The sequence below is a fragment of the Chlamydotis macqueenii genome, chromosome 3 (assembly GCF_036417535.1).
Source record: "Chlamydotis macqueenii isolate bChlMac1 chromosome 3, bChlMac1.mat, whole genome shotgun sequence".
In the NCBI taxonomy this organism is placed as follows: Eukaryota; Metazoa; Chordata; class Aves; order Otidiformes; family Otididae; genus Chlamydotis; species Chlamydotis macqueenii.
Genome location: NC_141558.1, coordinates 72,552,356 through 72,576,057, shown reverse-complemented (window position 1 = coordinate 72,576,057; position 23,702 = coordinate 72,552,356). Strand labels below are relative to the sequence as shown.

The 23,702-nt window shown below is 39.0% G+C and overlaps 1 protein-coding gene across 6 annotated transcripts in view; it reads right to left on the bottom strand.

Moving 5' to 3' along the window:
• Positions 1–941: 941 nt before the first annotated feature.
• Positions 942–23,702, bottom strand: part of ENAH (ENAH actin regulator) — a 96,598-nt gene continuing 73,837 nt past the window's right edge. The window contains exons 6-15 of one of the 6 annotated variants that reach the window (XM_086744470.1): positions 21,978–22,778; positions 19,755–20,062; positions 19,353–19,489; positions 18,897–18,951; positions 18,562–18,610; positions 15,216–15,282; positions 12,703–12,765; positions 8,374–8,452; positions 5,106–5,163; positions 942–3,933 (exon numbers count right to left, since the gene is read on the bottom strand). In XM_086744470.1, coding sequence (XP_086600596.1) covers positions 3,896–3,933; positions 5,106–5,163; positions 8,374–8,452; positions 12,703–12,765; positions 15,216–15,282; positions 18,562–18,610; positions 18,897–18,951; positions 19,353–19,489; positions 19,755–20,062; positions 21,978–22,778 — 1,655 coding nt within the window. In that variant the 3' untranslated portion in view covers positions 942–3,895. The remainder of the gene's footprint in view (positions 3,934–5,105; positions 5,164–8,373; positions 8,453–12,702; positions 12,766–15,215; positions 15,283–18,561; positions 18,611–18,896; positions 18,952–19,352; positions 19,490–19,754; positions 20,063–21,977; positions 22,779–23,702) is intronic. The other 5 variants (XM_086744472.1, XM_086744471.1, XM_086744473.1 and 2 more) reach the window with 5 other exon arrangements.

The following is a 23,702-nucleotide window of genomic DNA, read 5'->3' as shown; positions in this document are numbered from 1 at the left end:
GAGACACGCTGGCAAGTAATATTTAGCCCTGGAACTCAGCCCAGTTAAACATTTTCAGAAGAGCCTATGTAACGTGCTGATAACCACCAGTTTGATCAACCGCAGACCACTTTCCTGCTTTTTTCATACACAACTTTAAAAAATAGATACCATACATCTCTTTGCACCAATGTACAGATTTCGTAACACTGTTCAGAAATTTAAATGAGACAATTGTATACTTGTTGCCTAAACATTACCCCAATAATAGTAGGCCATTTTAGAAACTAGCAATAATTTTATTTAAAGAAAATCCTTTAAAACTCATTAAGGTTGGTGCCAAACTTGGCACTGCTACCAATGGTTTGCCACACAGGATTATCCCATTATCCCTCTGAATAAAAAAAGCAACAGCAGGGAAGTACAGCTTTCAGGATGCTAAGTCAAGGACATTTAAACAGCTGCTCTCAATATTCCGCTGTAAGACAAACTGAGGAAAGCTGTCCTTAGTGCACAGAAAGCTATATTAGTCTTTCATGGTAGGTTTTCTTTATTACCAGTATTGAAAATAAATCATGAACATAAAAGCAGCAAGAGAAAAGTTGGACTAACTGTAATTATTTTCCCCTGGTCTTTCCCTCTCCCTCCCTTCCAAGTTCCCCGTGGATACAGATACGAAAGTGTAGGTGTGTGAGAATGTAAATCAAATAATACATTTAAAATGGATTTTCATTTATGTACAGCAGTTATTGTTCATGAATGTTACACAGTCGTTGCAGTTACATTATTTGTAAGGTAAATCTTCACTTTTCTCTACTGAATCTTCTGATGGAGAAACAGAACGGAGGGTAGGAATCAAGGAGTAAGGAATGATCACAGCCATTCAGAATTTTGGGAATTCCGAGTAGTAAAACCTCAGAGTGTCTTCTAACAAAGTTCCAGAAATAAAGGGTGGCAACATGTATATATTGCAATTTTATTTCATTCGCTCAAACAAAACGTTAGCAGGTAAGAAATTTAAAATGACACAATATGATAAAAATAGCAGAGAATGAACTGAGAAACTAAAAAGAAGGTAAACCTAAATGCATGAAAAGTCAACATTCATTAGTGATCTTCAGTCTTTGATTGACACTTGATGCTTGATAACTTTTTAAAACGATGAACTGGAAATCATGACTATCTGAAGAGATTTCAGCACCAGCACTAAGATTTTTACATTCAGTTGGTTTGCAGTTGACTTGGTAGCCACTTGTCTATAGTACAGGCTTATCACAGGTCAGATCACAGTGTTGAGGAAAGCAACGCCTTCCTGGCATTAGAAAGGATCCCTTAAACTGCCCTCAGCTTAAGACATCCGTTGTACAAAAGCACAGAACCACCACAATATGGTTTTTAAAGAACTTAGTTACCAGTAAGCAAAATGACCTTAGCTTCTTGCAGTTCATTTTCAATACTGAAATCTCTGGAAACGGTGCAACTGTCAGTAGGACAGGAAATGTCTACAGTAATGTTTAATTCAATTCGATTTTCTGGAAAGAACCAATTCGGCAGTTTGGGATTACAGAAAGTATGTATGTAGAAGCAGCACAAAAGACGACATCTGTTCCTTTTTCTTTTAAACAGAAATCATGTTAATTGTAGACCAAGGCACAAAACGTTTAGTGCATAAGCCAGTTCCTTGCACAATCTAGTAGTTCATCCTTTAATTTTGGACCACTTATTCATGCTATTCCACTATGCTACTCCTGAACTCTCCTAGAAACAAATCAAACATGATTTCTGACAAGGGTAAACTTCCTTAATGCTCAAAAAGTCCGTGTAAAACAAAGTTACAACAAAGATGAAAATGCCTCCTCTTGTTTTGAGAAAAACAGTACTTGACAAGCTTACTACAGATTTTTTTTTAATGCCTTCAATAAATGCATGCAGAAAAATGTGTTTTGTTTTCAAAAAAATGATTAACAGATGATGTTAGGCAATATTTCGACTGTAATCTTCTCTTAGAATTTGAACCTATAGAAACAGGAAATGTTTGCATTGGAGAAGAGTTTCCCACTGAAGCCTTTACAAAGCTGTAAGTGCTGTTTTGCTTTGGTGTTCAGCACTTAAGACAGTATGTTATTGAAAGCATTAGTCCTATGAATGGAGCTGCATATATTTTTAAGCTGAAACACTAGTCTCTCCAAAAGTTGTAAGTAAACTTTTCTTTTGGATCAGCACAGATCCCAAAGCAAACATGGCACTGTTATGGCTCAGAAAAATTGACAGTGCAAAGAAAAAGGGAAGATTTTGATCCATATTCTTTGTCCAAAGCACTACAGATCCAATTAACAGAATTTTTATTCCACTGAACTGTACCATATTAAAAAAAAAAAAAAATTACAAGCATAAAATCAGAATACCCCTGGGAAACAGAAAGGTATCCTCTTCCCCAAAAATGATCCTCAAATTGTTGACCAAAACCAATGGCATACACCATTGCTGTTTTTCAGGGTTTGGGCTGTGTGGAGCTGTGGGGTCTTTTGTTGGTTTTGAGTTTTTTGGAAGGACAGTGGCAGATATATTAGGAGGAGAAGGGGACGTTTACTGTGACCTGATGCTCTGTCATTCTAAGGTAACTAACTGCTGTCCTGTCTCATTAAACAATCAAAAAAGGAGTCTCAGAACAGAGTGAAGCAGAGGGTCATGGAAAAAGGTGAAGGACAATGCACTTACACAGGTGCATCCTCAGTAATTCAGATGCCTACACGTTTGTTCTCTCACTGAAAAATTAGTTAGGTTCACATGGGAGTTTCAGAACCATTATGGAAGTATTACTGAATTTCAAATAGAAAACTGAAAAAAGATACAAAAGGATTAAGTACCTGGTTCCATTAACATGGTTACTGATAAAAGTCACATTTTCCTCATTGTTACACATGCATGTAAGATGAAGAAAAAGTGTAGAAAGTAATAAAAATGTGTCACCTTCCCCCTCCCTCATCCCACATCCTTTTGGGCATAAATTAAGCCTTACAAATGAAAAGGCTACTCTGTGACATGCAATTTTCTTTTAATTAAAAAGCTGGCTGTGTTGTGTTACATTACAAAAATGTCCACATGCATAAATCTAAAAAAAGCCCCAAAATCTACTGTAAATCTACAACATACTAATGATTTACATTTGACTGTTGATTCGCATTATGTAGAAGTCTTAGATTTGGTAAAGCATCATAACAATGTAGGAAGGCATCTACATCTTTAAACTCTGGACTGTATTTGCTTTTTTTATTTTCCTATAAAATTGCATGAAGGCTAACTAGAGAGGCTTCCTATCATAAAATTCCAAGATCTTGATATGTCATCACTGTCTAGATCATTCACTTACAAATATTGCCCTTTAAAAGCACACATTTCTAATTCCATGTTTTGTGAACTGAACTTCTACACATCTGATCTTTTAAATTATTCATGGAAATACCAGATATGATAGGAAGACAAACCTGAGATACATTTGAAGTACAACAGTATAACTTGCTAACTCCTTCATTAATAAAGAAAACCTCTCTGAAAAGCCTTCCCAAGCTTCTCCCTGTTTTTTGTCTTAACAACAAATTCTGAAACATGTGCAATTTTATCTTGACATGAGTAGACTTCAAAGCACTGTGATCTTGTCTGATAGGTGTAGGAATTTCTGCATAATCATTACAGTAACTTTAAGAGTCTCTTCCGCCCTGCTGTAAAGGTCAGAAAAAAGCTGCAAACTAGGAGGGGAATAGCGTATCACCAGAGTGATGTGTCTGAAGCTCTTCAGAATACGTTGTTTCTCCCTCCTTCCAAGTGTCTGTCTGTCTCCATTTTCTTCTAACAGCTCACAAAACGTAGTCAGTTTTATACCAAATTAAAGAGTCACATCAGCTTAGTACTAGTCTTTCTATGCAGTATTCGACTTGCTGAGTTCCTGCCTGATAGCTAGAGAGAAAGAGAGAGAAAAGTTAACAAATCAAATAGTCAAAGTCAAGGCAGAAAGTCAGAATACACAACTAACCCCTTAAAGAAGGCTCACTCTGCTCCAACACTAATATCATGAGTAACCTATATGTAAGATTCCTTCATGTGGCTTCAAGCAAGTGTCATTCTCAGCCTTTTTCCTATTGTAAAATTATGTTAATATCTTATTTTTCAGGTCTGCATCTGCAGCAAGTCTATGACCTTACCTAATGACAATCACTCCCAGTGGGATTATCAAGGAGCATGTGTGGGAGCTCATTTATTTTATTTTCTTATTTGTTTTAAGAGCAGCTTCAGGGCCCTCCTTTGTTTGCATCATACTGTTCTAAAAGGCTACGGTACACAGTACGGTCAAAATATAGGGAGAAGCACTGCATTCTCTGTAGCCCCAATCCAGCTAGCTCTTTCTATGACACCAGTTGATGATATTTGATATTTTACCATCAGTAGTATCAGTTTAATAAGACCTTTTTCCCCCATTCATACTTCTCATACTTTAGGTTGGTACTTTCAACAAAGAAAAAAAAAGGGGGGGGGCACACCAAAGCAGTAAAACACAGTTTTATTTACTTCTTAACAGGTGGACCTTTCAGATTATTCTTTCTCAATAATTTCCCTTAATTACAGAAGACTACTTAGGAAAACATCTTTTGTTAAAATAAAAACGAAAATTGTGGTAATTCTTTTGACTCTTACATTACAGACCAGAGAGGAGAAGAGTAAAAGCTGAATGCACAATCTTAGTCTAAATATTACTAGTTTTGACATATACATCTCAGCAGCTCTGGGCTATTTAAAGATAACCCACCTACCACCACAGGATAGAAGAATAACTGCAAATCACTCAAATACAGCATCCCTCTGACCCCTTTTAAAAATACACTACTTGGTGTCAGTGTGTTATTAGAACAAAAAGCACAAGAGAGATAACATAGAAGCACATCAGTCAGAACAGGTCTGGCACAAATTAAAGTATGTCACCAGACTAAGAAGAAAGCTCCTTTTCCCAATATATCATTCTCAGGCTAGAAACACATTACATGGTTGTGCACCTGTAGCTGCTTACTCTAAGACTGTACAGTATATACAGATATATACAGTATATACAGATATATAAACAGATTGACACCTACCATCAATGAGTTCTTCCTTTAATTTTGTTAACTCCTTCCTCATTTCATCTAAAATGTCCTGTGGTGTCAGAGCATAAATAATAAGTTAGTTCTGTAACATGAACAGATTCGTTTTGCCACCTGTAATTTTCTGCTGAGAGAAATCCAAAATTCTTCCAACCTTTCATCAACCTTTGACCCTTATGAAATGCACAACCCAGTCTTTATCTTCCAAGTTAATCCCCCAAACATAAAGCATCCCTAAAACATTTGTACTGCAGGTACAATGAAAAAAAAAGCCTTCCACAGAAGTCCTACAAACTGATTCCTGTAGAACTTATGAGAGAAGAAGTGTCATACTGAAGTTAGAATATCACACTAATCTAACTGCTAAGTAAAAAATTCTTGGCACATCCCTTTAAAATAAAGCTTTGCTACAGATGAAATGTAATGTGGAATGCGAAAAAAAAAAAAAGCTAACTAAAACCAGCAAGAAAATATTCAAAGGAAAAAAAAAAAAGAAAAAAGGGAATTAAGTTATCAAGGTATTCCCAGTCACCAGCTGGAACGTGAGAGAATTAAGGCAATAGAGTGAAGTGCGGTCCCCTGCTTGCCGTTTTCTCCATCCTTTTGTTTAAGTGATGTTAACTGATAATTTGGTTACAATGTTTTTTACAAGCAGAGTGGCTAGTAGTGTCTGTTTCCGTAGAGGAGACGGTCACCTCCTGGCCAAATCTGTAGCCAGCAGGAAACTCATCCAGAAGACTTCAGCTGTTTCTTTCTCAGCTTTGGGGTTAGTATGCTGTTTGCAACTGAGTGTGCAATTATCCTAGTGTACTCTAGACTTGTTGAGTCCTTTATGAGCTGTTGGTAGAAGACACACATGGACAGAACTTCCCTGCCTGAAGTAATTCCTGGCATAAGAGTGTGTACCAAAGCTGCCAATGTAGGTCTCCCAATTTGCCAAGTCTTAAACAAGAATCTTGGACAAATAGCAAGAAGCCTCGGAACAGAAGCGTGGCCACCAGTTGCTGGAAAGAGCAGCGGCAAGTAAGAGCTTGCCACACGTTCAGCAGAAATGGTGAGAAGAGACAACGTTGCCTCCAGAGAAAAGAATCTTAACAGAGGCAGTGAGAGTCAGCATACTGCAAACTTGGAAGAGCTGTGCTTTATGGGATAATAGGATCCCCATCCTTTGTGCCTCCAATGAGAAAGAACCAGAGAGAAGAAAAAAAAAAAAAAAAAAGCACTCCAGAAAAAAAAAAAAAAAAAAAAAAAAAAAAGAAAAGAAAAACAGAAAGCAGTCAGGCTGTTGTCATGAGCAGCATTTCATTGAAGCTGTAGCAAGAGTACCACAAATCCTCTCAAGATGACAAAACAACAGTACTGCTTGAACTAGGTTCTAGAACCTCACACAAGCTCAAGAACAACCCACAGGCTAGAAACAATAACCCCCCCATGAGCTAGAACTCACTCTAGAACAGACCACTAGGCTTCCAAAAGGACTTGCTGCTCTAGAACAAACCACCAATCCGACACGCACCATGCTGCTCCTCCCCAGCCACCAAGCTGGACTCACGACTCTAGAACAAACCCCACTTCCCCCCCACTACTGGCTGGACCCCTGCTCTAGAACCTCCCTCCCCACTCAGGGGCCAGCCCGTTGATCCAAACACCACTTCAGGAAGACCCCTCACCTCCAACTCCACAATGCACATCACCTCTAAAAAACACTGGCACCAACACCACTACCATGGTCCTATAAACCAGCCACTCCCTGAACTCACCAAGTCTGGAACCCACTCGCTCTACAACCACCCCCCACTCTATGGACACCTGAATGTACAGCCCCCTGGCAACAGCAAGCACATCCCTTCCCCATTTTCAAGGACAGGGATCTGACTTCAGTAGAGCCTTGCTGGGAAGAGGCAGATCACATCCACAATACGGTGCATGCTCATAGTCTCTGCCGGAAAAGTAAGTAGCACCATCTCAACATGCTCCCCAAGAAAAGGAGCTTCCACCAGCTCAGCAGGGACAAATGTGGCCAAAAAAAACAGTACCAAGAACTCAAACATGACTCGCATACCATACAACTCAGACTGGCACTGAGAAAGCACGCTACTGCTTCTGTCCAAGCCTCACTCAGCAAGCTACTAAAGCTGGTCAGCTACCCCATCATACCATGCTTCATCAAGACTGCCACCTAAAGCAGGGACACCATGCTGAAACACTGTTCTCTCACAGGAATCAGACTTTCCTCCTGCACATTGGCCTTGCAGTTCCCAAAGACCCTACAGATTACTAGACACACCACAAAGCACAACAGGGCAAAAATACCCAGTAGCATTCTCACACATGAACAACACCGAACATCTTACACAACTCTGCTTGGGTCAGCATCAGCCCAATGCCCCAGGCAACAACTGCTTCCAAAAGGACATCTGCACTGAAAGCGCCTACCAGTAGCAGCAAAGATCATCGATCATCTTAGGTCTCCTCTACAACGAGGGACTTCTCTGTAGTCAGAGGAACACAAATACTTTACACTCACTCACTCCTCTGCGAGCTCCTGTTCTTCGGAACAGGAGCTGTTCATCTGCTCAGTCTACAGATCACTAATGCTCTTAACTGACAGCTCCTGTCTTCATACAAATCACAAGCGTTCTCTTACCAAGCCTTCTGGTTGCACAGGTTTGTCTGTTTAGCAAGTGTACTTGACAAAGGCCTGTCACCTACAAGTAATTGGTACCAAATAATTTTCAAAGAATCCCATAATGTCTTTTCCACATCTAACAGTAGGTGGCTGCCACCTTCTTTCCACAAGAGTCTCCTCTGCTCTTAGCCAGGATAGCTACACAAAAGGTGGTATTCATTGGATGCTCTTTCACCAAAGTCATGACCATGGATGCTCACACCTGACATTAAAATGTGGTAACACTTGTTCTGCTAGAACTGCTCTAAGGGCTTGTTTGTTTGGAAGAGAAGGAAAGGTTTTTCCATGCAAACCAGTTTCCCAGTTCATCCACAGTATCAACACCATCTTGTGCATGCTGTCTAATGCAAAGCAGGAACGAGCATCTGTGAGAAAGTAACGGGGCTGTGTAAGCCACCATCCTACACTTACAGCTCCGAAGAATACTGAAACACATCTAGGGAAAAATAATGACTAATAATTACTAAATAATTATTTAAGTTTTGAACTAGTTAACAAAACAGTTAAAAACTGGTATTGGACAGCTACAAGACCTTATACCTAAGTTTTCTATTCAACGCATTATATACGTACCTGCTTCAATCTGTCATAATCTAGACCTTCTGACTGTACTCCATTGGCATTGGGTTGCCCCGTTGGTGTAGATTTTGGTCTGCAGTACAAAAACACATCCGTGAATTACTGGTCAGTCGTTATTACAGGACACATAGGGCTTCCCCATCAAACCTGCTAACATTCGTCTATTGAAAACATAGTAAAGAATCAGAATGAAAAAAAAAAACGTTGGGAGTGAAAGGGTGGGAAAATCAAGCAGATCCAAAATGCCACACAGAATAGAAAGCAACAACCAAGAACGTTTTCCACAAACCGGAAATATTACCATAAGAATAAGAGTTATTAGTTCAAAACACGAACTTTTCAAGTAGCAGACAGATTTCACTGTCAGTGGTTTCTGATTTTTTCATAATGAGCATAAAAAACTGAACACCTTCAAGTGTCAAATGCTTTCCCTTCTCCCTTTTCAACTGCTTACTCATTTCAAAAGAGGCCCTCTCAAAGAAACACTCCCACTAACTAATGACTACATGGTGATGCTCTAACTGTATTATTAATGCTGTGGAATCACCCTGGCAGATTTTCAACATTTGACAGGACACAGCTGAGCAACCTTATCTAACTCCCTTCCAGCCTAAATTATTCTGTCAATTGCTTTTTAAGGCTACTGAAAGCAAATACTGTAGCAGCAGCAAGATTTAGAAGACAATACTTGAGAGGAAGGCCTAGTGTTTTGGACTATGTCATGTTCAATGTTTGCTTGTGTCACTTTCCTAAGACATCAAAAACTTGCTTACCGACATTATCTTGCATCTTTAACACACATGCCAGAAGAAGCAGGTCTTCTACCTTCTCACTTCTCTTTTCTGATCACCTCTGTTTATAGAAGGTGTAACTGATGTACTCACTAGGTTTCTGTGGGGCCTTGCATACCTACAGCTATGAGCAGAGACAGAACCTAGATTCCAACAGCAGGAATACAGAAATGGTCCTCCAAAGCAGGGATGGATGAATGGATGGGCGGTGTGGGTCAAAGAGGGAGGAATATTCTGCTATTCTTAACTTTTTCAATCTTGGCTAACATCCTCTCCTCATTACTTTGTAAAGTGTTAAGTGAAAAGAAGTTGATAAAATTTCTGGCAGTTTCTGTCAAGAGGTTTCCCCAATGTTTAGAACTATCACAGTATGCCAACATTAAGGAAGGGTAGGGTAATAATAGACTAAACTAGGTCCTATTTTACTGTCCTTGTATGTGGCATCACTGAACAAAAAAGTCTGGCCTAAACTCAATGTCTTACTGCAGAATTCTTCCATAGGATCAATTTGTTAAACACTGCATTTTTCTGGATTCACTACCTGAAGGTGCAGCCTTATTTATTTACAATGGAAGGTGGCCAGGAACAAAAAAGACAAAACAAAAAGAAGACAAACCAGTGGGAAAGGCAAAGTTCTGTGCTTTAATACTGTGTATTTGAGAGAAGATAACCTATCTTTTTTTTTTCAGAATAAAGCAGATTATGTGAGGGACATAAGCAGCATATCCATTGCTTTAATTTTTCCATTTAATTATGTAGTTTTAATTTAGTTAAAGCTGTGTTCTCACTGAGAAGAAAAAGAATAGTGCACCTATATATATGTTTGTTTTTACATCATCACTACCTTCAGCTTTCATGCATCTTCCCTTACAAGATAGCAGTTCATCCATGAAGAAATTGTCTGATTACACTGTCTCTGTTCAGTACAAGCAGAATAAGCCTCATACTTAATTGTCTTGATGAATTTTATAACCTGATAGGACTATTTTCGTATTTGTTAACTGAAGGAAAATACTCAAAATGCATCTCTAAACAGAAAAAGGCATGCACACTAAAATAACATTTTGATACTACTGATCTGATAAACTTTCTCAGGTTTGTGCTCTCTAGCAGATACTTTTACCTCTTCCAGGCTGCCAGTGTGAAAAATGTTAAGAAACAACATGGGACGCAAAAGCTGCTTATTTTCCTTTCTCCTAACCTGTAACAGGGCATGCCTGTTTCATTGCAACAGCCTGGCACATTCAAAGAATTCATTAAAACCTTCATACACATTCATAGCTACTGAGTAATTCTGGTGATAGGACATTTTAAATTGGTACACCCAAGCCCATTCAGCTTTTCAAAAGGCAGTAACTCCAGTGTAGGTGGTAGAAACATCTCAGTGGGTTTTTTTAACACTTCATGATTATTTCTGTGCACTGACAAGTTAGTTATGTCAAGCCTAGTGGCACTCATTAGGAAAAAACTGCCAGCAGCTAACCACACAAAACAGAGTCAGCAGAAGTTAATGTATAACTGTCCCTTTGCTGCTGGATTTTTCATCAAAGCAGGGAGGTACAGGAACATCCTCTGTTGTTATACCAGCTCAGTTCTTCACTTGGGATCACAATACTAAACTGCTACAGTTGTTTAGAGAATTTAAACGTAAGTTCCAAGAGAGAAATTGCTAGTATTATTATTGCTTGAAACACACTGAAATGAAATACATGATCCATCAAGTAAGATGGAAGACAAAATATTCAATAACTTGATAGTGAAAGAAGCTGGAAAATAGAATTCACCTTGTAACCACCAGAAGATCTACAGTGTGTGCTAATGCTATGAAGACAAACCACAGTTTGGGATCTTTTACAAAACTCTTTAGATACCGATAGTGCTAAGTTCTTTATGAAAGAATTCCTTGCTCAAAAACATTTATGAAGATGAGATATTTGGCAATTGCTACTTCATCACGTACCTAATATTTAAAGTGTTACTTGCAGTTTACACCTGAAACAATGACTTAATCCAAACAGAATAGCATGAGTTTTTCAGCTTTTCCTTAGATTGTTTCTGATCATTTCCTTTCACTATCACTTTGCTCCCATACACTATGGCATTACAGCATACACCCAACGTACTGAAAAAAAGAATCTGTGTCCTCCCAAAATGTAATTTCTGACAAGTGCTAACAGATACCAACTACTTGCCTTAATGGAAGAACCCAAACAAGAATATATTTTAATAAATGACTTATAACATCAATTATTTTCATGAAATGACTTTAAAGAAGAGCTCTCCACAGCTAGACTGCTTTTTGTTTCGTTTGCTTCAGATCTTCAGTATAAAAAGACAGCTTTACCAATCATACGCCATATACTGCTAGCTGTCAAAATGCTCAACAGGAAAATATCTTTATGAACTCTACCACCCAGTCTTAAGAATGTATTTCGTTTTTGCTTTCTGAAATGCAAGACATTCTTCATTCAGTCAAATATGAAGGACTGTAATTTGTAAACTAGATAATTTCTGATCTTAGAAAAATCTAGCTGCCTTCCCCCCTAAATTAGCCCCTTTCCCCTTCTTCAGCTTGCTGAGAAGAAAGACTAAGGGCGAATGCAGTTGCCATTAAGAAAAACATTAACACTTGAAATTTAGTGAATAAGACATCTCAACGATTTGATCCCAAGATGGCTAAAGAGCTCTCCCGTGTGGTTTTTCATAGCATTGCCTAACAGGGGAGTGAGGCAACCTCGACAAGGCCCTAGAACACCTTAAATCAAGCATGCAAGATAAAGATTTTATTCATGCCAACATGCAGAATACACCACCCAAGATCAGTAGCTAAAAGGGGAACTTTTCATACAAAAGATTAAGTAGTCACCACAATGAGTGCCTTCATGAAAAACGAAGCTGGAATTTGACTCTGTAATCTGAGGGGTTCTGCAGAAAGCTTGTAAAACCTTAAGGCTTTCCATGTCAGTATTTTATTACTAACGCCACAGAGAGTGAAACTGAGATCTACAGCTTAATATATACACAATGTGAATTCTAATTTGTGAATATGTTCCCAACAGAAACAATGATTTATGTTTAACAAGTCTCTTTTTTTTCCCCTTTCATGTGTTTAAGTCAGGCAAAATCTATTTGTTATCTTTACTTAATTTGTGAAAAGCAGATGTGAAAACTCACCTGGAAAATTAACTGCTATTCCTGCGTACCTAGATGTACATTTTTAAAAACCTGCTTCTCCGAATACTGCAAGTGATTCACCAAATCTTGGCATACCCAAAAGGAATTTGTGCCTTTGCAGGTGGTGACTGCCAAAAATCGACTATTTAATATGAATTCAAAGCTGGTTCTTAAGCCATCTCAATTTGCCTTTGACAACATCTGCTTTTAATCAGTCCAAAAATGGGCTCAACTGGACAAACAAAATGTGAAGAGGAACCTGGGTGCATGTGGTGATTACCAATCCATGTAGAAAAAGTCCAACCCTGAACCAGTCAAAATGGTTATTACAAAGTCTCAAATCCCAACAGGATGATACCTGTTTAATGAATCATAGAACCTGTTTTCAGAAGCAAGCAGATTTTTCCACGGAGATTCCCGTCTACGAAGGGGAGAAACACTACCTTAACAAGCTATAATAGGTCTTAATTATGTTCAGTTTTAGCACCTTAAATATAATGGAGTTTTACTAGTTATGTTCCATGAGTTCTACCTGAATATTTCATGAAATAGTAAAAGTCTTTTCAAAGTCTGCGGTGAAAACGGCCTGATTTTAAACAGGACACTAGTTATCCTAAAATAGAACATTCATTCTGAATAACAACCCCTCCATTATCTACCTGTTTGGAAGCTCTGAAGAGAAAATTTTGCTTACTTGCCAGTTTCTTATGCATGCTTTATTTAATCCCTGTAAATGACTCATATCCTCTCTGTAGAGGTCAGAAGCAGGTTCTCAAGCCTTACCAGGTAAAAGTTATCCCTTTTTTGGCAAACGCAGTATTAGTGTTTCAAATAGCAACACCCTTTGACTAACTCTCTCAAAGAAAGTTTCTTTAACAAGCTGCTTGCTGAGATAGACTTCTCAACTGCAGAGAATTAAGAAAAATGCAAGGCTATTCAAAAAAGATTTCTACTAATACTTTTTCTGAGTCCATGAAACATTCCTCATCCTGGCTGGGAAAAAATGTCAACATTGACTAGAAAACTGTACCAGCAGTCTTAAAATACATGCTATGGCACCTTCCAGCAGGTTATGACAGCACTGGAAAATAATACTGACATTTGATAAAAACAGAATTCTTATTTTGAAGTATTTTTAGAGCATACACTCAGTGAGGCTCTCTTCAAGCTCAATTCTATCAACATTTTCCATTGTATGATTGAAGACAAAAGCTTGATGGAGAGATTTTCTCAGTATGTCTCAAGAGAAGTCTCAAAACTCCTTTGCGCTCCTGTACTCCTCTAGGCCAGAAAATATTTTTAAACAGACCTCAGTAACCTCTGAATTTCACCAGTTGAAACAAGATCGATGAAATAGGATGCATAAAACAGTTTACAAGAAGCTAAGGCTGTAGGGATAGATATAATGAAGACTTAAGGATATCCCAGACTCCCCAAATGAGTATGATACGGAGAGTTGCCCTGTTTATGAATCTCTTAATTTTCCTTTCTTCAACTGCTTATCCATAAGGTATCTATAGCCAAAGGGCCAGGTCAGCAACTTTCTTAAAGAATATGAAATCTAAAATGCTCTTTAGGATTTCTTACACAAATTACTTCTGTGACAAGTTCACCCTCAATGCCAGGTATTGATACGTCAAATCTGCTTCAAAACAAGAGATCTTGGTTAAAGCAGGTAAGACCTACCAGGGAAGTCAGGGGGAAGTCAAGACTAAAGGTAAAGCAGCATTTTGTTACACTGACAGTATACCAGAGAGGACATCACCAAAGTCACCTGCTTTTTGACAAAAAAAAACAAAACAAAGCAAGCAACCAGAATCAAGGCTGCAGACATTTTAAGCTCCCAGACTTAGTTATTTCTGAAAGACAGACAAGGATACTGAGAGTGTTTACCGCTGGGTTTTAGAACTGAAGACCTCAATAGCAACCTCAGCCACAAATAATGCCACTTAGATTATAATTGGTTTTTCTTTCTCTAATCACCAAATCTTGCATAGCTGTTTCCAACAGGCCTGAATTTTAAGGAGAAAACAATTGTAAACACAGCATTCTCAAGTTTAACATGTTCTTTCGTTTTCTCTCAAGAATTTCAGGTAATTTTGTCAGATTATCTCAAGTCAGAATCCTTTAACCTCTGTATGCAGAATATACAGGAACTCTAAAATGAACCACAAGTCTTCTGCTTAACGTAAGTGGCAATTAAATGTACCTCAAAAATTTTTTTAAAAAAAATTGCTAAAGCAGCTATTTCACAATTTTGCATTACTGAAAGGCCTACCAAAGTTCCATGTGACAAGTTACCAAAGATTAGTTAATGCACTGAAGGATGTATAGTTTTTCTACACTGCTTTAGAATGGATTTCCTTGGATTGGTAGGAGACAGCTACTGAAAATTGTTAGAGAATCAAATCTTACCAGGATGGCTTAAATATCTAGGTAAACATTCTATGACTAGCAAATAAATAGAAAGGAAAAAACCTATTCACTAGATTTGCTACTGAATATATGAATCACAGGATTGAATTTGTTTTTCCCTTGCAGGAAATTTCAGACTTTTAAAGAAACAGAAAGAATTAAACATGGCTGTAGGCAAACATACACCTTGACAATTGAAGTTATCCACCAGCAATTGTTAAGGAATCTTTTGGGGTTTCACCTGTGACTTGACTGTCAAAAATTTCACTTACTAGCATTCTCCAAAAGCAACTCCTCATTCCAGATTACAGCAGTTTCGTAGCAGTAATTTTAAACTCTTACATTTTGCTTTTAATACTACTAAAGGTGATTTTTGCTATGTTAGTCCAGTATCTTTAGCAGCACAGGCAACAACAGCAAACATAAGAAAGAGATAACTAGTACAAAAGGGAGTACCTGGAGATAACAGGTGACTTGCTTCCATTCACTGTATTTGTTCTTTCCCAAGGCTTTCTTGTTAGTTCTGGAAAACATAGTGAGAGGATTAAAAACTGTCTTTTTCTATTAGTTGTGCAATATACATGAGGAAACTTCAAGTACCTGGCAACTTAAGTCAGTCATTGTTTTTTGTTACTACATTGCATTAGTTCTTTCATATTAAACTACCTCCTGTTGTATTCATCTTATTTTTAGTCATGCTACCATTTATGTTGTGATAGCATCTTAAAGTCTCACTTTTGTTCTAGATATTGTAAATGCCATTTGATTCTTAATCCAACTGGGAGAAAGTCTGCTTATACTTCATGTATCTGATTGCTTCAGTTGTGAAACATGGAATTCTGGAACTATAACCAAATAGCTTCAAATACTGGAGGAAGATATTTTTAAGCTAAAGGAGTTTTCTTGAGCTGTTAATGAATTATACAAAATTAATCCAATTTTAATTTCAATGAAGTGACAGGAGGGATGATACAGCCTCACACCACCAGAATATCTTTTGGCAACAAGGTGTTTATTTTGCAAAGTCTTGTCCCCAGAAAGATACTTCCAAAGCTGCAATATATCATTTGCCCCTTTCAAAATAATACAGACTCAAACTAAAGGTACATTGCCTTGGGATTCAGAAGAGACTGTAGTTCACTTACCACCTGTGATACTAAAGCCTTACCGTGCATCTCTTCTCCTGTCTGGGCAGCTTATACTCTGTGGGCAAGCACTCCCTCATACACTGGAGAAGAGGACTTTTGGGCCTAGTCTGCAGGCATGAGTAATTTGTAGTCAAGTTCAAAAAGCCCAACCTATCTTTATACGTGCTCATGCTTCACCTTCCATTACAGAGCCTGCTTTCAGGTTTGCTTAGAATCCTGTACAACGAACTCTGACTCCCTGTCCTCAGTTTATCAGTGATCTAAAGCCACATGTGAAAGCTAGCTTTATTGTGCAGGTTTGTTTGTCAATAGCAGAGAGACAGAAATCACAGCTGAAACAGGGCAAACAGTTCAGTTAAGAATTGTTTATTTTGTGTTCTTGCATGCATGGTGAATGAGATTTCCCCCCCCCCCCCCTTTCCTTTAGTAGTCTCACCTAAGCCCTTCCTCAGGATATACCTATCATACCTATCATTCCTTACAATCTGCATAGGCTAAAACTGCTTACTATCATTACTTACTCAGGACTTCAATGTGCCACTGATCTTATCACTCTTTATTTCAGATTTGGGGTTTGTTTGTTTTGTTCCTTTTCTTCTGGATTGCTCAGCTCTCTTAAGCAGGGCAAGCTGAGAGGCAGAAATGTCCTTTTAGAGTCTGATATTGACCAGGAAGTTCTCTGGGATGCAGCTGCATATCGAGAAGAATATTTGAATTGCAGAAGTCAGATAGCACAGCCTGTGACCCAGCCAACTACAGGTTGTCAGTGCTAGTAATAAGTCTTAAGCTTAATTTGACATACCAGGCTTCAGGACTTGTCCTGTCACAGGAGTTATTTTAGTAGGACTTTAGCTGTATCTGCAAAATTGAGGAACTTTTGCTATGGTTGCAGCTTGCTCAAGGATCATGTGATTATCCTTATCTAGCTGAAACAGCAACACTATTCAAGGGTCATACATCTGTTGCCTATCCCATGGTTTTGAGCTTGATTATTACCTAACATGTTCTAGCTTAGACTTTACTTAGCTTTATGTGACTTTGTGCTTCTTCCCCTAAAAGGAATATACCATATACATAAAAGGACTAACATGCGTAAGTAATCATGTGTAACTCTCCGGAACTCTGACAGTTCACCACAACAGCACGTAAGGAAGGGTAAGCACAATGCCAAAGAGGTAAATCCTGACAAGTCTCTGTATAACAATTTCAGTTATACTATTAACGATAATTAGACATAACACCACAAATTTTTGACCCAGGCTCTGTTTAGTATGCCAAGCATTCCTCTCAAACATTTTAAGGACACGTTCCAAAGATGAGGCACAGCATCACCAGAGCACTTTACATCATCAAGAAATGAAGTGAAATCTCTCCACTGGGAGGAAACAGTCAAACCCTCTGGATGCATTTGGCATTTTAAAAAAGTTTGATGAGGTTTCTTATAACGACAACCACTTAAAGGAACTACTTCACTTCCACTATTTTTTATTTCCCCCTTTTGGGCCTACATCATTATTAGAAGGGTTCCATAAGCAGTCATTTCCCCAAGGCTAGTATGTCTAATTGTCTCTGTGTATTGCCTTACAGCCTAACTTCTTTAGACTACTGTCTGTATCTCAATGCTAACAGTTTTCCAGTTATTTCCATCCGGACATGCTTAGCTCCTGGCTCTCCTTTTTATCCCACAGCCAGTGGCCACCTGGGTTTATTCACCTTACAGCAGTGGTTTTCAATATTAACGCCAGCACACCATCAAGTGGCTGAATCATCTAGTGAAGAAGTATACACATGGGCAAGCAATCAACAGAGAAATCTAGAACATACTGAATATATATTCATTATCCAGTCATTTTCCACCAGTCTTCTGCTTCCTGTATCTTTTAGGATGACAATTTACAGATTATATGGCACACCCTTCCCTTTTTATATGCATATACTGGGAGGTGTCCAGGGAATCTAAGGGTACAAGAAGGTACTACTAAAGGACAGGAAAAATAAGAGTCTTGAGTGCCACCTGACGCTTTGTAACACAAGCGTTTACAGTATAAATACATATGCATGCTGACAATACATCCTGGCCAGCTACAGAATTGGTGAGATGGAAGCTTTCCTTACTGACTGCAGCAGAAGTGCTGGCTACACAGTTCCAAATTCTGTCACAAGCATACCTCAGCAGAGCAATCACGGGGAAAGAATTTGTATTCCATTCACTTATATTGATTTAGAAAGGACGCTTGCATGTGAGGGAATCTTTACTAAAGTACCTGGAAGTGGCAACCATTTCTGTCTGATAGTCTTGTACATCTGCTTCGAAGGAAAAACTACTGTCCCAACTTGTGTCCTGCAATGCCTGAGACAACTTGCTTTCACATTCACTACCAACTGCTTTCCGTGCATCAGCCCCATAGGTTCAACCCAGGAGAACCCTACACCAAACACAGTGTTTCAGTGGATGTTCCTTTAATCTGACACCTTCTGAAACACTTCTGAACCAGGAGCCATTCTAATGCAAAATGCCAAGCTGGAATCAGGGGAAAAGAGGCAGGCTTCAAAATTCAGCACAGCCAACTAATATTTTGTCATTATATTTTATGTTTTATTTATTATGTTTTAGCATTACAGAGTCTCAGAGTTCACAAATCTCTGCTACTTACCAGGTGTGCTTGTTGAAGAAACTTTTGAAGTTGAAGACTCTGATTCTTCCTGATTAAAAGGGAGGTGAGAGGGAGAAGGTGGGGAGGAGGAAGAGAAGAAAAATAACAGATTAATCTCAACTGTTTAAATATTTATTTCATTTTTTATATAGATTTAAATGGTTCTGCACAATTTTACGTAGAAAGTGTGCAAGCACTATGCACTTCACAAAACAGTGGTTATAATTTTATATATTTATATATGGTAAAGTACAAATAATCTCTCATGTACATGATTAGAATCTCTCTCATAATCTAGTATTGAATAACGAAGTAGATCAAATTTCTCAACTCACAGTTTTATCTTCTTTCTGCTCTGGTTCTGTTGATCCCTTTTCAGCAATTCTTCTCCTATAAGCAGAGACAAAAGTTACCAAGATTGTCACGGCTTTAAGATGCAAGAATGTTGTTTAGCGTAATTAAAGACATATGCAGCTTGACAGATAGATAATTGAAAATCAGTGTTTAAAGAAGTACTTTCAAAATACTTGCAAGGACAAAGCCCTTCTGTCAAAGCAACTGTGCAATTCTTTCTCCTCTTCAAGTCTGCATCCCCTCCCTTACTGCTGCACAAAGACTTACACAGAAGAAAAGTACTCAATTACACTCAAGTCAAAATAGCTATTCATAAAACATTATCAACTTCACGAAGAAACCACATGAGCAAGCTGATGTTTATTTGATCCTTAGCCAGCAGGCACCCCAAATCTACCTCTATGATCTGCCAGAGCATAGCAGAAACAGCTCCTTACCTCCTGGCCAGCAGGGCACTCATTTCTTCCATCAACCCGCTGCCTCCCAAGGGAAGTGGTCCATTTCCACGGCCACTGTCTGTTTTAGATGAAGCAGTGCTTCCTCCTCCTCCACTTGAACTGGAGGAGTCTTCAGCCTTCATAATACACAAAATAACAGCAGATGTGCAAATAAAATTACAGCAGACTTAATGAAAGAAGTAGAAGTCACATATGAGAAAGAAACAACTGTGTAAGGAATGTGATCGGCTGGCAGTACATCCTGTAATGCTTTTTAATAATGAATTAAGCCTACTCCAAAAGTCTTGATACTGCTATTAATCTTAAACAAAAATTACAACCAGTTCAGGAAGACGGGATTTAGAAACAGGAATTGGAAAAAGAAACAAGAGTTGTATTTACCCGTGAGACTTTCCTAAGTTTGGCTCCAGCAAGGGCAGCTGCTAGTCCAGTTAAAGGGCGATTTTCTTCAGACACGAATCCCACTGAAAATCCAGAGGCAGGGAGCGGAGGAGCAGGAGGTGGAAGGGGAACAGGAGGAACTTGGCTAGGAAGTGGAGGAGGTGGTGGCGGTGGTGGTGGCGGCCCTGAAGGCGGAAGGGGAGGTGGTGGTGGTGGGCCAGGAGGAGGTGGGGCTGCTACTGAAGACTGAGCTGGGCCAGGGGGTAAGGGGGGTGGGGGAGGAGGTGCAGGTGGTCCTTGGGCAACACCTAGTATCAAAGAGAAAACAAATAGGCTACATTAAGAATTTAGAAAAGAAAGATCTTATATCCATTGAAATACTGTTTCTTTTGCTCAGTGTATGAGACGTTAATACTGGTAAGGGTCCTTTTTACAGGCAAGACAACGCTGCAAGTTTCAGCAGGAGAGAAGCATTCCTATTAAATGTACTAAAAATATTACACAGTATGCTATGAGAGATCAGACAGTTTCAGAGGCATTTACATACAAAATCACTCCAGTCAGGTTCTGTGCTGCAACCAAGAAGAGTCTTACATCAGGAAACTGGCAAAGCTTTTATAAAGAGTCAAGTAAGGCACAAGCATCATACTGCATAGGAACAATCCCGTGTGTTCAAATGGTGCTAAACAGAGTGACTTTTCATTGTACTAACAAGCATTTAACACCACCCAGACATCTGAACCCTTGAACTGTTTGAGTTCCAATGCTAATTTCTAAGCTGTATAAAAATCTTCCCTCTAAAAAACATTCCAGGAATCAACTTTAATAATTTAATTAGTGAGTTAGAAGACTGACATATCTAGCTGATGGGAACAAGCTCTTCTGGTTTTTTGTTTGTTTGTTTGGTTTTGTTTTGTTTTTTTTTTTTTTAATCTACAATTCCTTTAATGCTTTAAATTCACATTGATATGCAATACAAAACATATTTTCAAGAAAGAATATTCTGGTGATTACTGTGTTATTATTATAGGAACAGTTTAAGAAATTGTGACTAAGAAAACATCCCCACACATCCACCCCCCCCCCCCCCCCATCCAAATTGTCATAAGCTGCTAAAAATGCTGTGCAGCTACCTTAAGCAACCTCTACAGGCAGGAATTTCACACACGAGTCTTCCTGGTTTCCTACTGTGCTAACTACTGTGTAAATTTAAAAAGCCTTTTAAACTCTCTTGGTATCATTCACCATCCAAGTGCACACTTTTATTCCATACAAGTGAGGCCCTTCACCCTATTTTCAGTCCATCCCAGAGTAGCTCACACATTCATTTAAGACAAGAGGGTATAAACAGGATCTATCCTGCATGGCTTGTGCGGGATGAAGCCACAGTCTGCTCATCCCTTAGGAGCCCCTGTGCCAACACCTTTAGCTGGGACACTGCAGACTTACGCAGAAAGACCTAAATCTATTACATCAGTATAAATACAGGATTAAGGTTAACAAAGACATGTACATCTATGTAAAACACATTTCTATCATACTGGTTAAGCATCCATTAAGACTGTCACCTGCTTAACCAAACTTTTTTTCCTAAAATCTTTTTACCTACACTGGTAGAATACCACAGGAAGACCTTTCTTATATAAAGGTCTTCCTGTGGTGTATATATATATATACACACACACACACATATATATATACACATATGCGTGCATACAGCCATATATCAAAAGATGACCACTATACAGAAAGAAATGCTGTACGTGTTACATACTACTTTCTAAATCTGAAACTACATAGAGTATCAAAGTGGTTCAGATTATTCCTTGCTTAAGGTCATTCAAATGTTCAAAGCCGCACATACGTTCTTCCATGTCGGCTGCCATTAGGAAACTAATGAAGCTACCTATTAACACCATGTTCAAATAAACTAACAGTGCAAGATTTACCAGGCAAGTATTTGACAAGCTGTGCTCTCAATAGGTGAAAACTTACGAAACCATAATTTTACTTATGACAGGCCACAGAACGCCGGCTCTCATCCACAAAGCTTTAAAGTTTCTCTTACCGCAATTTTCCAAACGGTATTTCACTGTGGTATTAAGATCACTGCAACTTTGGAAGCACTGTATTAATTCTTTGGGGCAGTTACAGGCTTTGATACCAATTGGTTTCGACTGCATTCCTCATTAGTGCATTAGTAGCAATAACAGAAAGCCTTACCCTGCTGGGTCGTAGGTTCAATCGGCTGAGAGGCTGCCTGCAAGACTGGCTCAGAAGCAGAGGAGTCTCCCAGCACAGAGTTTAGAGAGTTCTCAACAGAGGCAGGGGTAGCTGCAGAGGGAGAAGGGAGAACACTAGGCTTGGATGAGGGAGTCGAGGCATTCGGGGAGTTGGGAGAAGGAGAAGCTTGAGGTCCAGAGAGTGACAGAGGCGGAAAGGAAGGCAGTGGCGGGGGAGGAGGTGGCGGAGGTGGAGTTGGACCTGAGGTAGAAGGTGAAGGAACCGGATAAGCCAGGTTTTCAGGAAGCCCGTTAGGAGCTGTGGGAGATGTGGACACTTGGGTCACTGGATTAGAAGCCGACGCTGGGAGGACAGGTCTTGGACCAGTAGCTTTGCCTGGTGGACTGCTTATCATTACTGGAGGAGATGGGGGAAGAGGGGCAAAACTAGGCGCGGACCAGGCAACAGGCTTCGTATTTGGAGGCAAAGTTGCTGGGGCATTGACAGGAGAAGGGGGCCGAGAACTTTTGTTTAGTGGACGAGGAACCGTAGCATAATGGGGGAGAACAGGGTGGAAAGCTGAGCCTAAAGATGTAGCAAAACGTGATGCAGAGTGCCTTAGAGGCGGTGTAGGGGGAGTGGAAGTCGGTGGTGCAGAAGTCACTACAGCGTACTCCGGTGCGGCCTCTGACATTGGTGCTGAGACTGCTTTTGCATATGATGGAGGAGGTGCTGAAGGAGGCTGGCAACTGGAGTATTCAGGAAGTGGAGTGCTATACGGGGAGTTGTCGAAAGATGGAGCTGGACAGAAGATGGAAAGCAGCAGCAAAGGCAGGATAAAAAAAGGAGAAAGAGAAAAAGGGAGCTAATGAAGCAACAAAACCAGCATTCAAACAAAATGTATAAATGTAGACTACAGTTAGTACCAGAGGATTAGGCACAAGTGAAAATACTGTTAGGAAAGTTTTACATATTATCAACAGCTGCTTTTAAATTTTACCAACTATTTTTGTGCCAACATTTGAATTTACAAGTACATTCTAGAGAAAGTTTTCTCAAATCCCATCTGTGAGATGGATTAGACACAGGGTCAATTAATCAGTCTTTTATCAGCTTTTATCTTCTTGTTTGGTTGCAAACTGCAAGCAAGTGTAGTGATCTTAACATTTGTTATAACTCCACTAACAAAAACTCATACCATAGGCAGCAAGCATAATTTTTCTCTTCCCAAAAAAAGCTCCATGACAAACTTGAAACTACAGGGAATAAAACTACGAATAAAACCTTCTGCTCTAAAGTGACTACCTCTTACATAGTTATACCTCAAATTTTACCAAGAGCTGACTTCTTATATAAATTGAATTTGTTACTAAAGAACCAAGTGTTCCATTATACTACCAAAATAAGAAATCTTTCAGTTATCACTAGATACATTTCCACAGGCAGTGCATTCTCTTATCTACAAATATATACATTATGTTTTACTGAAATGTTACTACAATGATAAATTAAGCAAGACTTCATACTGAAAGGTATTTCTCACACTCTTACTTTGCCTTATGTAGGTACATACCTTCTACATTAACTCAGCCTCATGTGTTTGGGGTCCGCCCCGCCCCCCGCCATTATGCAATGAGAATATGTATTGTTTAATGGAGCAAACAATAAGGTATTTAGAAAATTTAACTCATCATACTTTAACCAGTGTTGGAGGTGCCCAATATG